The 14721-nt window shown below is 38.8% G+C and overlaps 1 protein-coding gene across 1 annotated transcript; it reads right to left on the bottom strand.

Moving 5' to 3' along the window:
* Positions 1–858: 858 nt before the first annotated feature.
* LOC106130724 (protein glass) lies at positions 859–14478 on the bottom strand. The gene is made up of 9 exons (XM_013329627.1): positions 14347–14478; positions 10906–11105; positions 8262–8379; positions 6426–6560; positions 4758–5150; positions 3958–4175; positions 2288–2371; positions 1413–1517; positions 859–931 (listed from the first exon to the last, which is right to left on the bottom strand). Exons 1-9 carry the CDS (start codon positions 14476–14478, stop codon positions 859–861), a joined length of 1458 nt encoding a protein of 485 aa, XP_013185081.1.
* Between the last annotated feature and the right edge of the window lie 243 nt (positions 14479–14721).

Below are 14721 nucleotides of genomic sequence, written 5' to 3'. Positions count from 1 at the left end.
TTTTCTATGAAAGTTTTTCTAACATTTTAAGTCTAATTTATGGCTCTTTTTTTGTAGATGTTGAAATATGTTGACGGCCTCTGTGGCTCAGCAGAAGTACGCTTGTCTGTGATACCGGAGGTCCCGGGTTCGAATCCCGGCCAGGGCCATGTTGAGAAAAAAAAACTTTTTCTGTAATATAATATAGTATCGTTGAGTTTGTATCTCGTAACACAAGTTTCGAACTTCGAGGCTAACTCAATCAGTGTAATTTGTCTCTTATATATTTATGTTCTCGTTATATAACTACAAAGCTCCGCTAAAAATATTAAATTTTTTATGCCTGTCTACTCACCAATGAGTCTTTTTAAAGAATATTACATGCACAAGTCGTGCTTTTAGCTTCTTAATAATATTCATTCTGTTAGTTAGGACGTCTCAGAAGTATTTTTTATTATGTTAAAAACAATGACAACGTTTTAAATGAATATTTGGATTTAGTAACTTTGATCTGTCATTTATCTAATGCGTTATTACTTTCTTATAACTATATTTTCAATTGCCAATCGTAAATCGAGATCACATGATCAACTTCATTATTACGACTATCGACATTAAATCATTAGCAATTTACATCACTATCGCAAAAAAGTCCATGACGTCACACAGGCTGCGTTCCATTACTTTCATTTTTAGGCTGCGTTCACATTCCAGCCATAGTCTGAGGCTAAGAATCGGCACTTTGTATGCCTGAGTCTACTCTGTCCATATAACAAGACGGCCTTGACTGATCTGTGCTTCCGAATATTTTCAAGATGTCGTCACAAAGTTAGACTGCGTTCACATGTATACGGCGGAAAGGCCGCATCGTTGCAAATGTCAGCCGAGCATGCCTCCTGATATGTTGCCGTGCACGCGCATGTGACGATTCAGATTGCCTGATTGAGAGAATCTGAAAAAGAAAAAAGACTAATAACTATCGAATAACTCCTTCTTTGTTGTCGGAATACGACCTTAGACCATAAAATCTATTTTACATTGCCTCTCTTAAACTTTGAAATAAGAAGATCAGAATAGTGAGACGTATGATCCAATATGGGTTAGGTTTCTCTGCAAAGGTTGCTGATATCAGATGGGAGTTGTTTCGTGAAAAAAACTTGATATATCCGAGATCATGGTCGAACGGCGAATCCGCATCCGGGCTCCTCTCGATTTTCGATTGTAACCTAACTTATTGGGACTAACACAAAGAGGAAAAGTTACATTAGATATATAAGACATAAAATCACGCCTCTTTCCCGGAGAGGTAAGCACGGACTGTACTTCAGTGGCGGATTAAAACATTTGCCGGTTTCGGGTACTCTTGACCTGACCCTTTACCAGGACCTTGACCCTTTACAAGTTGCATTAACAGTTAATTATTAAGGAGTTACCTCAACAAACAAAGTTTGCACTGGTAAGGCTTCTCCCCGGAGTGTATTCGGAGATGTTTGGTCAGCGTCGAACTGTCTGAGAACGCTTTCTTACACGATCTACATCTGTTGAGAAAAATAAAAAAAGTCCATTAAAAAACTTAAAAAACGTTTTAAAAAAGGACTTGGACAGTCAGTCATCATGTTTTCAGGGTAAGGTGGTGAGTGACAGTGAATGAAGAAAACTAAAATAACCTATAAAATATGTCGCTGGCCGCGAACTTAGAACTCGCGGGCACTTTAAAAAAATCTATTAACAAATCTTATACACATTTTAATTTCATCCAAATCAGACCAGAAAATTATAATGTTATCGCTTTACAAAACCAACCTCCAAATTACATCAAATTCACATGTATTTAAAAACATTGCCGCAAAAGGCGACCTAGTCACTAAAAGCTATCTCTCCGGGCAACCTTTGAATTGTGAATAAAACTTCATCCAAAAAGAAGAAAGAATATTTATTTTTGATCAAAACATTTCATTGCTGGTTCCATCCTTCCATCAATATATTCGTTTATTAATTTAATTATTTATAGATAATAGAATAGATTTATTTTCAAAATTGGATACAAAGTATCACTTATTGACGTCACATCACTTAAATCTAATTATAACTACTACCGCTTCCAAAGCGCATGTGTAGATGAAGCGGCGGAACAAACTACACTGCAGCATTTTCATCGGACGTCAATTTACAAATATAGATCTGTTTTCTCTTTTCTCTTATATCTAAATCGTGGACGAATGCACATTGTCTACATTAAAAAACATGAATGAATGTAGAACTAATCGTTATTTGAAGTGTTATGAATTGTTATGTTAAAGACACTCACTGATACGGCCTCTCTCCTGAATGTGTCCTCATGTGCGTCGTCACACTGGAGCTTTGGCTGAACCGGCGGTCGCAAATCGGACACCTGGACAAAAAATGAAATATACATACATACGGTCACCTCTATATCCCTTGCGGGGTAGACAGAGCCAACAGTCTTGAAAAGACTGATAGGCCACGTTCAGCTATTTAGGTTAATGATAGAATTGAGATTCAAATAGTGATAGGTTGTTGTAGTGAATGGCACAGGAACCTCGTAATTAATTGTAGTTTAATTTGAACTTAAATCAAAATTTCAGTACACTCTGTACATAAATCTTTTTAAAATTGGCAATCCATAAAATATATATATATATATATATATTTCTTTTTTCAATATTAAATCTCATAAATATATAAATCTCCCGTGAACAATGTATTCTCCCGTCCACATTATATTCTAAGTATAATTTAATATTGTGAAGTTGACGTTGTTAAAGAAAATGCTGCAGTGCAGTTTGTTACCGCTTCTTCTGCACTGACGCCTTGGAAGCGGCAGTAAACTTAGTTTTTAAGTAATATATTTGACGTCAACTAAGTTGTTAAACCATACGACAATTATTAAGCGATATAATAATATCCTATAATAATGAATAAAAATTTTGAATTTTGAATTTTTTTTTTGTTGCTAGCCCATCGCCTAAAAAAAAAATAACCCCAAGTTTGTAAACCTATCCCTTAGTCACCTTTTACGATATCCATGGGAAAGAAATGGAGTGGTCTTATTTTTTTTTGTACTGGTGCCGGGAACCACACGGCACGGAAATGAAATATCCTGTCACAAAAATATTACTTTTCCTTTGCCGGTGAACGTTGGGATTTTTCTGTGTTCTGCATAGATTATAAGGCTGGTTTCACAGTGACGCTTGACCGGCGCAGCGCTGTGAAACGAATAGTCGCGTTTTGTTGCAAATTTAAATTTGCCGACGGCGCGAGTCACGCAACCGACACGTTTGAACGGCGTTTCTATGAAACGAGGTTATTTATCTAGTGTTATTATGCTCTTATAAACACGAGCGTGTGACCAGCGCTGATCGAACCGCGTGACTTTGTATAAACAGACTAAAAGGCACCTAAAGCAATGCTTAAACCTTGGATTCTTAGACTAGATGGGCTAGCAATCTGTCATTATTACTGAATTCAATCCGGAAACTAAGCCAAATGCTATGAACGGCCTTAGCGTTCCTGTCAGGAATAGAAACGTAATTTATGTATTTGCGTATATTATGTATAAAAGTGCTACGGAAATCTATGAATTTACTACGACAAGCTACAACACTGATGAAAGTTCGTAGCATACGGCCGTAGCTCGTAGTCGCTACGACTAATTTTGTAGCGGATAGTGAAATGAAAAGAGTACTAGGCTGCTACGAAACACTTTTCGTAGCAGCCTAGTACTCTTTTCATTAGACTGTTTTATGCCAATTTATTACTTTACCTTGGCTGAACAGCTTTTAAGTACCCACTTACAATATTCACTAATCTATCTTCAGTAACGATATTAACAATTTCTCTTTCTAACTTTTTTTTGAGTAAAAAGTAAATTAATGATATTTGCCTCTATCGGTCCAGTGTGGGCTTGATCACCGATGTAATGATGATGAAATACCTAAGCACGATGATCAATCTTACCTAAAAGGTTTCTGTCCCGTGTGCGTCCTTACATGCGCAGTCAGGTTGGCAGCCTGTGAGAAACTCTTGTTACAATCGCCACACCGGTAAGGCCGTTCACCAGAATGCGTTCTGAGATGGGTCTTCAAGGTGCTTGGTCTCGCGTAGGTTTTACCGCAAATGCGGCATAGGTTCGGCTTTTGTTCGTCGTCTTCGGAACAACCGCTTAAAGCTCCCACCTGTATACATACGTACATATTACACTATATCCCTTGCAGGGAAGACAGAGCCAACGGAATTGAAAAGACTGAAAGGCCACGTTCAGCTGTTTGGCTTAATGATAGAATTGAGATTCAAATAGTGACAGGTTGCTAGCCCATCGCCTAAGAGAAGAATCCCAAGCTTGTAAGTCAATCCCTAAGTCGCTTTTTACGACATCCATGGGAAAGAGATGAAGTAGTCCTCTTATTTTTACTATTGGTGCCGAGAACCACGCGGCACACACATGTGCCGGGAACCACAAAGCTCCTACCTGTGTGTTATATATATAAGTTAGATATTATTTCATCTTCTTGTTTGCAAGAAGCCACAGCTGAACATCTCCCTTAAAATTCACAATTTAAAGAAACATATAAAAATATACAGATTATCCCAATTTTGATCTCACATTAACTAATTCACTTATTGAATAACTTTAACTCATCAATCAATTTTTTAAGACTTGAATCAAGTAACTCCAGCTTATACACCAGCATATTTATACCCATGTCTAAATATATTTACTAAATTCTGGAAAAACAAATCTATTAGTCGGAGCTAACCTGCACTTTCCCTGAAGCATTAACACACGTCGTGTAACCGTAATCCTGATGCACCTGCCCCTGGTGATTCAATATCGTGTAACCCCCCATATTCTGATCTTTTGGACTCTCCTGCATGTACAATTTCGAAGGCGATCTCTTCAATTGTGGATTTTTCTGAGGGTAGTTTCCTTTTTGCTGGAATATTCCATAGTTGTTCGGCTTTTGGGCGTTCTGTATGATAGGTTTGAATGTGGAAGTGGCTGTAATTAAGGGATCCGATTGGTTGGGAGCTCGGAAGTCCGCGGTGAAGGAGTAGGTAGCCGAGGGGTAGGTAGTGGGGCTTATGACGTTTTGCGTTTGAGGGTACACAACGTTGACAGACGGTGCGGCTGCGTTTTGGTTCCATTGTACCTGGGAGAGAAAAATGTACATACATACATACATATAATCACGTCTATATCCCTTGCGGGGTAGACAGAGCTAACAGTCTTGTAAAGACTGATAGGCCACGTTCAGCTATTTGGCTTTAAGATAGAATTGAGATTCTAATAATGACGGGTTGCTAGCCCATCGCCTAAAAGAAGAATCCCAAGTTTATAAGCCTACCCCTTAGTCGCCTTTTATGACATCCATGGGAGAGTGATAGAGTGGTCATATTCTTTTTTCTATTTGATGCCTGGAACCACACGGCACACGAAATGATTTTGAAATGATTTTGAAATTTTAATTAAAAACTTAAGTAACCTGCAAAATTGTAAAAAAAAAGAAAAGTAAGCATCTGCGTTTATTATATTTTAGACAGCGGTCACTACCGCTTGTTTCTGACACCGAACCGGGTTCGAATCCCAGCCAGGGCCTAATGAGAAATGAACTTTCTCTGATTAACCTGGGTCTTGGATGTATTTATTATAGAAGAGAGTATTGTTGAGTTATAGTAGGTATCTCGTAACACAAGTCACGAATATTAATTCTAAGGCTAATTCAGGCTATGTAATTCCGTCCCGTACCTACATACATATTTATTTAAGTAATTATAATCTGGGCAGATTTAATATCGTGATCATAGACAAATCATAGCGTTCTTCCCTAAGATCTTGCAAATAAAGAAAGCAAATAAAGATCCTATTCTATTATTGGGTAATCGGAAATCGGTAACGGTGACCACCAAAGCGGACTTGGCATTATAAGTGGCATAACGTATGATACGTGCCAAACAGCCAAATGTGGCCTAACAGTATTTTTAAGACTGACACTGTCTGGCCCGCATGAGATACAGAGGTGACTATTTGTATGTACATATGTACGTAAGATAAAATATGGTAGCAAAACATGATCGCTAAGGGGGGATGCAATTTGGTGCCGTGTGGTTCCCGGCACCAGTACAAAAAAGAATAGGACCACTCCATCCCTTTCCTATGGATATCGTAAAAGGCGACTAAGGGATAGGCTTACAAACTTGGGATTCTTTTTTTAAGGCGATAGGCTAGCAACCTGTCACTATTTGAATCTCAATTCTATCATTAAGCCAAATAGCTGAGCGTGGCTTATCAGTCTTTATAAGACTGTTGGCTCTGTCTACCCCACAAGGGATATAGACGTGACCATATTTATGTATGTATGTATGCAATTTGATTATATTAAACGACAAGTTAGTTATGATGATCACTGTTGATGAACGAGACCTACCTGTGAACACAGCTGATCGGGTGGACAGCCATGCATGGTCATGTTCATAGAGACATTGACACTCATGGTCGGGAACAGCGGAGCCCCGCCATAGTGCTCGTAGTACGGGTACGCGCCGCCACCGTGAGCCATCATCTGTGATGAAAAAGACAACTTTAGGTATGAAAAAACACAGCGCCGTGTGGTTCCCGGCACTAATAAATAAAAGAACAGGACCACTCCATCTCTATCTCATCTCTCGTAAGCATTTAAACTTGGAATTCTTCTATTAGGCGATAGGCTGGCAACCTGTCGCTATTTGAATGTCAATTCTATCATTAGGCCAAATGGCTGAGCCAGGCCTGTCAGTATTTTCAGGATTGTTGGCTCTGTCTACCCCTCAAGGTATGTAGACGTGACTATATGTATGTACGAAAAACATATCAACGTGCAGCCAGAACCACTGGGTATTCAGATTTGAAATTTGGCCCTTATATGGTCCAGGACTGACCTAAGAGAAGACTTCCCGAAATACCCACAGGAACTACAGTTAACTAGATTATTAGATATATAAATATTTACGTGAGTGGAAACGTCAGTGTGCTCATACACCTTATATCTTGCCTTGCCTTAGGTATATACATACCCAGAATTTCTTTATTGAACGTCCATTAAATTTACGGTTTTTAAATGCCCGTTTTCACCAACGATGACTAACATACCCCTCATTAAGTATCACCTTAGCTAGGGGCCTCCTAAAATCAGTTAGGGTCTAACTTCATTTTCATTCCTGTTAAGTAACCCCCTAGTTAAGTGACGTTTTGTAAAGAGCTCGCACTATCAATGTTTTATCGATATTCAAAATTACACAAAATATGTTTCAATTGTCACTTAAAATATAAGAATTGTTGGTGAAAACAGATATAAATCTCACAAAAGATAGTGGAAGTCTCCAGTACTTACTCAAATAAAGTGTGCTGTTAATATTTGGAGAGAACTAACTCCTATCCTACATGCTTATATCCATTGAATTTCAGTGACAATATTTTTTTTTCATGTATAACCTTGGCCAATGAAATGTAAACACTACATTTTGTACGCACAAGCCCACAATATTTTGTTATTCTACATTTTTAGCGTTCTACCTTTAGCCGTGAATGCGTAACAGACAGACTTTGGCATAAAAAATATTAGTATTGATATGAAAAATGGAAAGATACCGGAATAAATCTAATTAATATTTCTTAAACTATTACTTTATTAAACTAATGTAGCAAATATTTTTTTAGATCCAAAATTCTTTTATGTAAAAGAAAATCTTATTTCAAACCGCACACAAACCAAGTTACGGGCACAGCTAGTACTAAACTTAAACTAATCAATAGGTACTATGAGATTTAATGTTAGTGAAAACATACATATTAGACTTTTCCAAATGTGCCTAGAAACTTCCTGAACATAATAAACATAGAAATACCCATCCCGAATAGGAACGTTGACAAATCGTAATATAATATCACCTAAGTATAATATCACAACCCGAAAGCAATTACACTCAAATCCAGTCAAAATGAAGCCATACCAGCCCCTTATATTAATTACAATAATTTCCAACTACGCCCTTCGCTTTTCCATTAAAATTTCCTACCTTAATAAGGGTGAAAGCGCCCTAACATTCAAACCTCTAACACATATGAATTAAAGCTCACATTTTAGACGTAACACATCATGTTACAACATTTTAAACCTTAACACGTCTGCAATAAGTGCAACAAATTTATAGACGTTCGAATTTCGACAGCTACTCTCTCGTTTTAGCGCGCAATATTCTAATACAAGTGAAAGAGACGACTATACCTGTGGGTGTACGGTCTCGCCAGCGCAGTCCCCGTGAACGACGGCATGCTTCAGCGAGAGAAGGACGTCCGCTGCCTCGCCCCCGCCTCTTTCTCGGCAGTCGGATGTATTGTTCCTGCTGAAAGAAATTAGGTACAGTCGACGGCAAAAGTGATATTAGTCTAAATTAGGAAGTCATCGGCAAAAGTGTTATAGGCATATTTGTGTATTTACGAATGTCAACAAGGCTTATCTATTACGCAATTAGGTACATCCTACTAATATTATAAATGGGAAAGTTTGTGAGTATGTCAGTATGGATGTTAGTTACTCTTTCACGCAAAAACAACTGAACCGATTACGATGAAATTTGGTATGTAGGTAGGTAGGGTAGCTGAAGACCCATAATAACATATAGGCTACTTTTTATCTCGAAGTTCCCGCGGAATTGATAGGGTTTCCATGCGGACGAAGTCGCGGGCGATCTATCTATCTCCCTTACAGGCATAGAATAAACAGTCTCGAATAGACTATAGGTATTATGATTTAGCTGTTAGGATTAGAAATACTGAAAAAGCCACATGGCACCTGGTGACGTTAAAGCCGAATTAACATTACGAAATTAGTTGTATGACATTTGTTTTACAAAAGATATACCTACGCATAGCACGAAACTACTCCAATTTCATAAAACTAATGCATGCATTGTAAAACTGAACGTCTACACGTGAAATTACTGTTCAAATTAGTTTTATCAAACTAATTTCAAGCCACTAATTTCGTAATGCAAATCCGGCTTTAGGTAAAACGTCGCAGGGAAGAGATATGAGGGATAATTAAAAAATCCATAAAACAACTACAACCTTTATAAGAACTAGTATTACAATGTACAAGAGTGCGTGGGCTTAGCTATAGGTACACACAAGATCCACCAAGTAGCCGCCAGAGTATAGCGAGCTAATTAACATGGTGAGAGCTGAAGTAGTCCAAAGACGAAGACCCGAATCATACATAGGGCTCCCGTGGCGTAGGCCGACCGCAGCGACATGACGTCACAAACTTTCTAATGAGAGCCACTGGGCTTATAACTAAAGACATAGCTAGCAGACCGTACAAAGTTGAAGAACTGCATATGGAATTAAGATAAATCATATCTATTTAAATAAAATCCAATACGGGTTTAATTCCCCTGAAAAGGTTGCGAAGGTAAGACGTGTAAAGACCAATCCAGGATCCATGGTCAAAGGTTCCTCTGCGGGCTCCTCTCCGGAGTGGTGAGGATGCAACCGGGACTTAAGACAGAAGGAATAAGACCTATCTATATAAATAAAAGAAGAAGCAGACTGATTGACTTCGTACGTATTTGAACTAACACCTATTTCAACTGGGTGCATTAAGAGGTGATTTTCCAAAATTCCCACGGAAACAGAAATAAATTGAACTATACTTATGATAAGAACTAAACAAAAGACTCTAAAAGACGTCCGCGTTCACATACATGGCCTTCCAGGCATTTCGAGATTGTGGACTCTGTCTACCCCATAATAATGATTATATATGTATGTTTGTTCTACTTTTCTCTCATGTTCAGGGTACATGCCATTTCACTTATAGAAGTTCAGTGGTACAATTTTCAGTGACAGAGTATATAACAATTTTTGTATCAGTACAAAAAAAAATTATACTTTATGGATAAGAACTTATAAATATCGGAATTGCAGCATTGTAAGCATATAGGTCATGTTCTTAGCATATAAAGCATATTTTTTAAAGAGTCGAGTTTTACGGGCAAACTATAAAATTTGACAACAAATATGTATATAAAAAAAAGCTCGTTGATATCTTTTACACTATATTTTTGTGACTTTTTTATTTCAGTTAAATAATGTATTGCTTGTTGTTAGGTTAGGTATGTTCGGTTTATTCAGAGAATAGGCGACATATTCTGTAGGTACTTACATTACATATTCAAATACAAGTCTAAATATTTAAAGACCTACAGGAAACCAAAACTCAATAAAAATATCCCGCTACTGACTTGTGCCCCGGACAAGGTGAGAACGGGCACAGCGAAGACAAAAAGTCCAGCTCCAGGGACAGTAGCAACTAGGCGCCCATGTCCTCCGACAACCATTTTACATGTTCCCCACATGGGTGGGTAGGCTTTCTCTTACTTCATATACACTTATAATTATGTTACACACTTATATTACAACTTGACGATTCGCGTAAAATATCATGACTTCTAAAAAATCGGTTGTCTGTAAAGTCTGTTTACTGACGATAGTTAAACTCGTCAACGTCTTAAGAAAATACTGATGGAATGGTTACATTTTTCAAAAGGAAAATTTTAATTTCATTTGTTTAATAGATTTGTATTTATATAGAGAAGGAGGTACTCGTAGACGCTGCCGAACGCGAAGGCCGATTGTGCCTCTTTGTCGCTCGTTCCGCGCTCTCGCTTGCACATGGAACGCCTCAGAGCGAGGTAACGCCGCATGAGCAATGTTTTTTCATGCGTGCAGCCGGCTCAATCGAATTATAAGACGTTGTCGCATCAAGAAGGAGGGGGAGGATTTCAATTCATTAGTAACTTTCAAAAAATCTTGTGACGTTCGGACAGTTATCCAAAAAACAAATTTTAACAGAATATCTCAATACTCACTTGTATCCAGGACAAGGTGAGAACGGGAACAGTGAAGGCAGCGGGTCCAGCTCCAGGGGCGGCAGCGAGAAGGAGCCCATGTCCTCCGACCACGCCGGGTCCGTCACTTCCCCATCGCCGAGGGTCACGTCGCAGGGCGCGATCGAGTCGATGTTGTTTAGCTCGACGCCATTTTCTGGACAGCAATTTTCGTTTTCCTGCTGTTGGATAATAATATGGTTACGTCTATATCCCTTGCGGGGTAGAATTGAGATTCAAATAGTGACAGGTTGCTAGCCCATCGCCTAAAAAATCCCAAGTTTGTAAGGCTATCCCTTAGTCGCCTTTTACGATATCCATGGGCAAGACATGGAGTGGTCCTATTTTTTTTTTGTATTGGTGCCGGGAACTACACGGCAAATATACTTATAAATAAATATATACGGGACAAATTACACTGTTTGAGTTAGCCTCGAAGTTAGTCCGAGACTTGTGTTACGATATACTAACTCAACGATACTATATTTTATAATTAATAATTATAAAGATAAACAAGACGCAGGCCAATCAGAGAAAGTTCGTTTCTCATCATGCCCTGGCCGGGATTCGAACCCGAGACCTCTGGTGTCACAGACAAGCGCACTACCGATGCGCCACAGAGGCCGCCAGATAATATTAGTTAGTAATAGTTAATAGTTATTTAACAAAATACATTACTTATTGCCAATTAACCAATAGGCCAAATCATACAGATTGAGCTAGATCCGAAGTAGGTAATTTTTATACTGACTTTACGATACTTGTTAAGACTCCGGCTAATAATAAAAGGTTCTTGAATGACCTGACCGGGGATCGAACCCAGGACCTAGGAACTACCACTGCGTCAAACAGGCAGGTAATACTACTCTGTCAAGAAAGTAGCAGGAAAAGATCAATAATACACAAACTGTTTGTTATTCATCCAAATTTATTTTATCACCTTCAAAATATGCTCCTTTAGAAACGATACACTTACGCCAACGAATAATCCAATCATCAAAACATTTTTTAAACGCTGTTTCCGGAATTGAGGTCAGTTCTCGCCGCGAATTCTCTTTTATGTCTTCTACCGATTGAAAACGGGTGCCACGAAGTGGTAATTTGAGTTTAGGAAAAAGAAAAAAGTCGGCTGGAGCCATATCTGGTGAATATGGTGGTTGCTCGATGGTATTTGTTGAGTGTTTGGTTAAAAATTCGTTCACAATGATGGCCTTGTGCGAAGGTGCATTATCATGGTGCAAAATCCAAGAATTTTCTTTCCACAAATCTGGCCTTTTTCGTCGGATTTGCTCTCTTAAACGCCGCATAACACTCAAATAATATTCCTTATTTACCGTTTGACCTTCCGGCAAGAATTCCGAGTGCACAACGTGGTTTTTTCGGTTTCGGTTCAGTTGGAAGGCGCCACTCCGAAGCTTGTTGACTAGTTTGCATGTCAAACTCGTAAACCCACGTCTCGTCACCAGTAACAATGCGTTTCATGAATGTTGGGTCGGAATTGACTCGTTCTAGCATGTCCTCAGCGACTCTCATGCGATTGAGTTTTTGAAAAAAATTCAGGTCTTTTGGGACTAGCCGAGCGGCAACATGTTTCATACCCAAATTATTAGTTAAAATGGTACGGATCGACTCGTGAGATACAGAAAGTTCGGTGGCTATCTCTCTCAAAGTTGAATGAGGATTTTCAGTCACTATTTCCTTCACTTTTGCGATGTTAACTTCAGTTGCAGACGTTGATGGCCTACCAGAGCGAGGCAAATCTTCCATCACATCTCGACCGCTTTTGAACGCTTTGTACCACTCATAAGTACGAGTTTTTGATAAAGTCGATTCACCGTAAGCCTTCTGTAACATTTTCAGTGACTCCGAACACGATATTCCATTGGCAATGCAAAATTTAAGACAAACTCTTTGTTCGATGATTTTATCCATTATGAAATTAGCAATACACACTAGATATGATATAACTAAAAATAGCACTGTATTTAATGTAAACAACAGATGCAACTCAAACTCCGCGCCAAAATGGAAAACAGTTGTGCCAATCTAACAACAACAAAAAAAACAAAAATTTGAATTTGGAACCATATATAAATAATCCATTCCCGATACTTTTCTGACTGAATGTATATAGAAAGTAATATTTCGAATGTCTCATCGTTATTGTTCTCTTGACCTTTTTTTGACGTCGTTGCGCTTTCCATAGACGCAAGAGATCCGCCTTTAGCCACGTTCTATCACTGATATTTCGGACCGTGTTAATAGATAGTAATCTTACAAGTTGTCAAAATTTTGCGTACAGATTATTACGAAGCCGTGGTTTGCGTTAAGGAAGTACTTACTTAATTGGCATTAATACAACAGCGAAGACCGAAACATCCTTAAGAATATCGAAAAATTTCTTTAAGGTATGTTTTTAGCAGACTTTTTGATTTTTAGTTCGGTATGACGCTTTATTTATAAACTATATTGCGAATCATCCATCATCGAATCGGAATCCAACGGCATCATTATTTTTGTTCAAAAATACCTTCTTAATCAGTTCAGATGAATCAAATCAATTGCATTAATTCACTATGTTTAGTAAAAATTATTATCACCATTTTCAACATCAACATGTTTTAACGAGTCCTCCAATCCATAGATACTAATGATTTATGGTGTGATGCGATATATGAGATGAGATTAATTTTTCTTTTGACCTAGCAGAAATAATCTTAGTGTAGAAGAATTCCTCCAGCAAATTCCATGATTTTAAATAGGAGAGGAAAAAAGATAGCCATTATTTTAATCCGACATCATGAATTTTTCAATTTTAAGATAGAAGAATTCCTCCGGGGCTACAAGGAGTCGCAACCAAGCTGGAATAACCCTGATCATCGTACGAGTAGGTACGTTCACTTAGCACAACACTTACCGACGGCAGAAAAACGTTAACGTAGTACGTTCTTCCTCACTTCGCTCAACGATCTTTTTACCTGGAAACAGCCCTCTTGGAATTCGCCGAGGCTTCTGAATGCAGAGTTCCAACGGGTCGCAGTAAAGCCTGAGCAGCACTGACGGCCATCTATCAACATGTACTGCGGGTTTTTTCCTCAAAAAACTCACTCTAATGGCACTTACCCTTTCTTAATGCTACTTCGGGACTACAACGTGTAATCGTTGAACACAAAACTCACTCTGTCAGCTCTAACACTTTCTTGATGATAGAATTATAGTCTATTATTTTTACCTGGTAACAGTCCTCTCGGAATTCGTCGAGTTGCTGTATGCAGGGTTGCAAGGAGTCGCAGCAGAGCCCGGGGCAGCCCTGGCAGCAGTCCTCCAACTCGTACTGCGGGTTGTTGGTCACAAAACACACTAGGACGGCACTGACATTTTCCTTTGATGTTATGTTTCAATGATGATAGTTTTTCTCTTTACCTGGCAACAGTCCTCTCGGAATTCGTCGAGCTGCTGTATGCAGGGTTGCAAGGAGTCGCAGCAGAGCCCGGGGCAGCCCTGGCAGCAGTCCTCCAACCCGTACTGCGGGTTGTTGGGCACGTAGCACTCCATAGCCCCGCCTCCCGGTGCGCATCTCTACAGCGCAGGGGCGGCGCGATTCAGAGATGCCATCTCTATGGGCAACAGATTTGGTACAGTCGGCGAGTTAAGTGTTTGAATTGTTTAGTATATTTTTCTTAAGAGGAACTAATAGCTATGTCTTATTTACTAACATGCTTTGGTATGTGTACAATATGAAACATAAATACACAGTTGTATATTGTTCTAGCGACCCCGGCTTCGCACGGGTAATAT

The sequence above is a fragment of the Amyelois transitella genome, chromosome 23, assembly GCF_032362555.1.
Source record: "Amyelois transitella isolate CPQ chromosome 23, ilAmyTran1.1, whole genome shotgun sequence".
NCBI lineage: Eukaryota > Metazoa > Arthropoda > Insecta > Lepidoptera > Pyralidae > Amyelois > Amyelois transitella.
This window is presented reverse-complemented; position numbering and strand designations above follow the sequence as displayed.

Bases quoted from the DNA above. Each gene is read 5' to 3' on its own strand.
- LOC106130724 (XM_013329627.1), bottom strand. From the start codon at position 14,478: ATGGAGTGCTACGTGCCCAACAACCCGCAGTACGGGTTGGAGGACTGC. The intron at 6,561-8,261 runs GTATAGTCGTCT...TTTTCATCACAG, and splicing joins GCGAGACCGTACACCCACAG to ATGATGGCTCACGGTGGCGG. The intron at 932-1,412 runs GTAACTCCTTAA...TTTCTTTTTCAG, and splicing joins TGCAAACTTTGTTTGTTGAG to ATTCTCTCAATCAGGCAATC.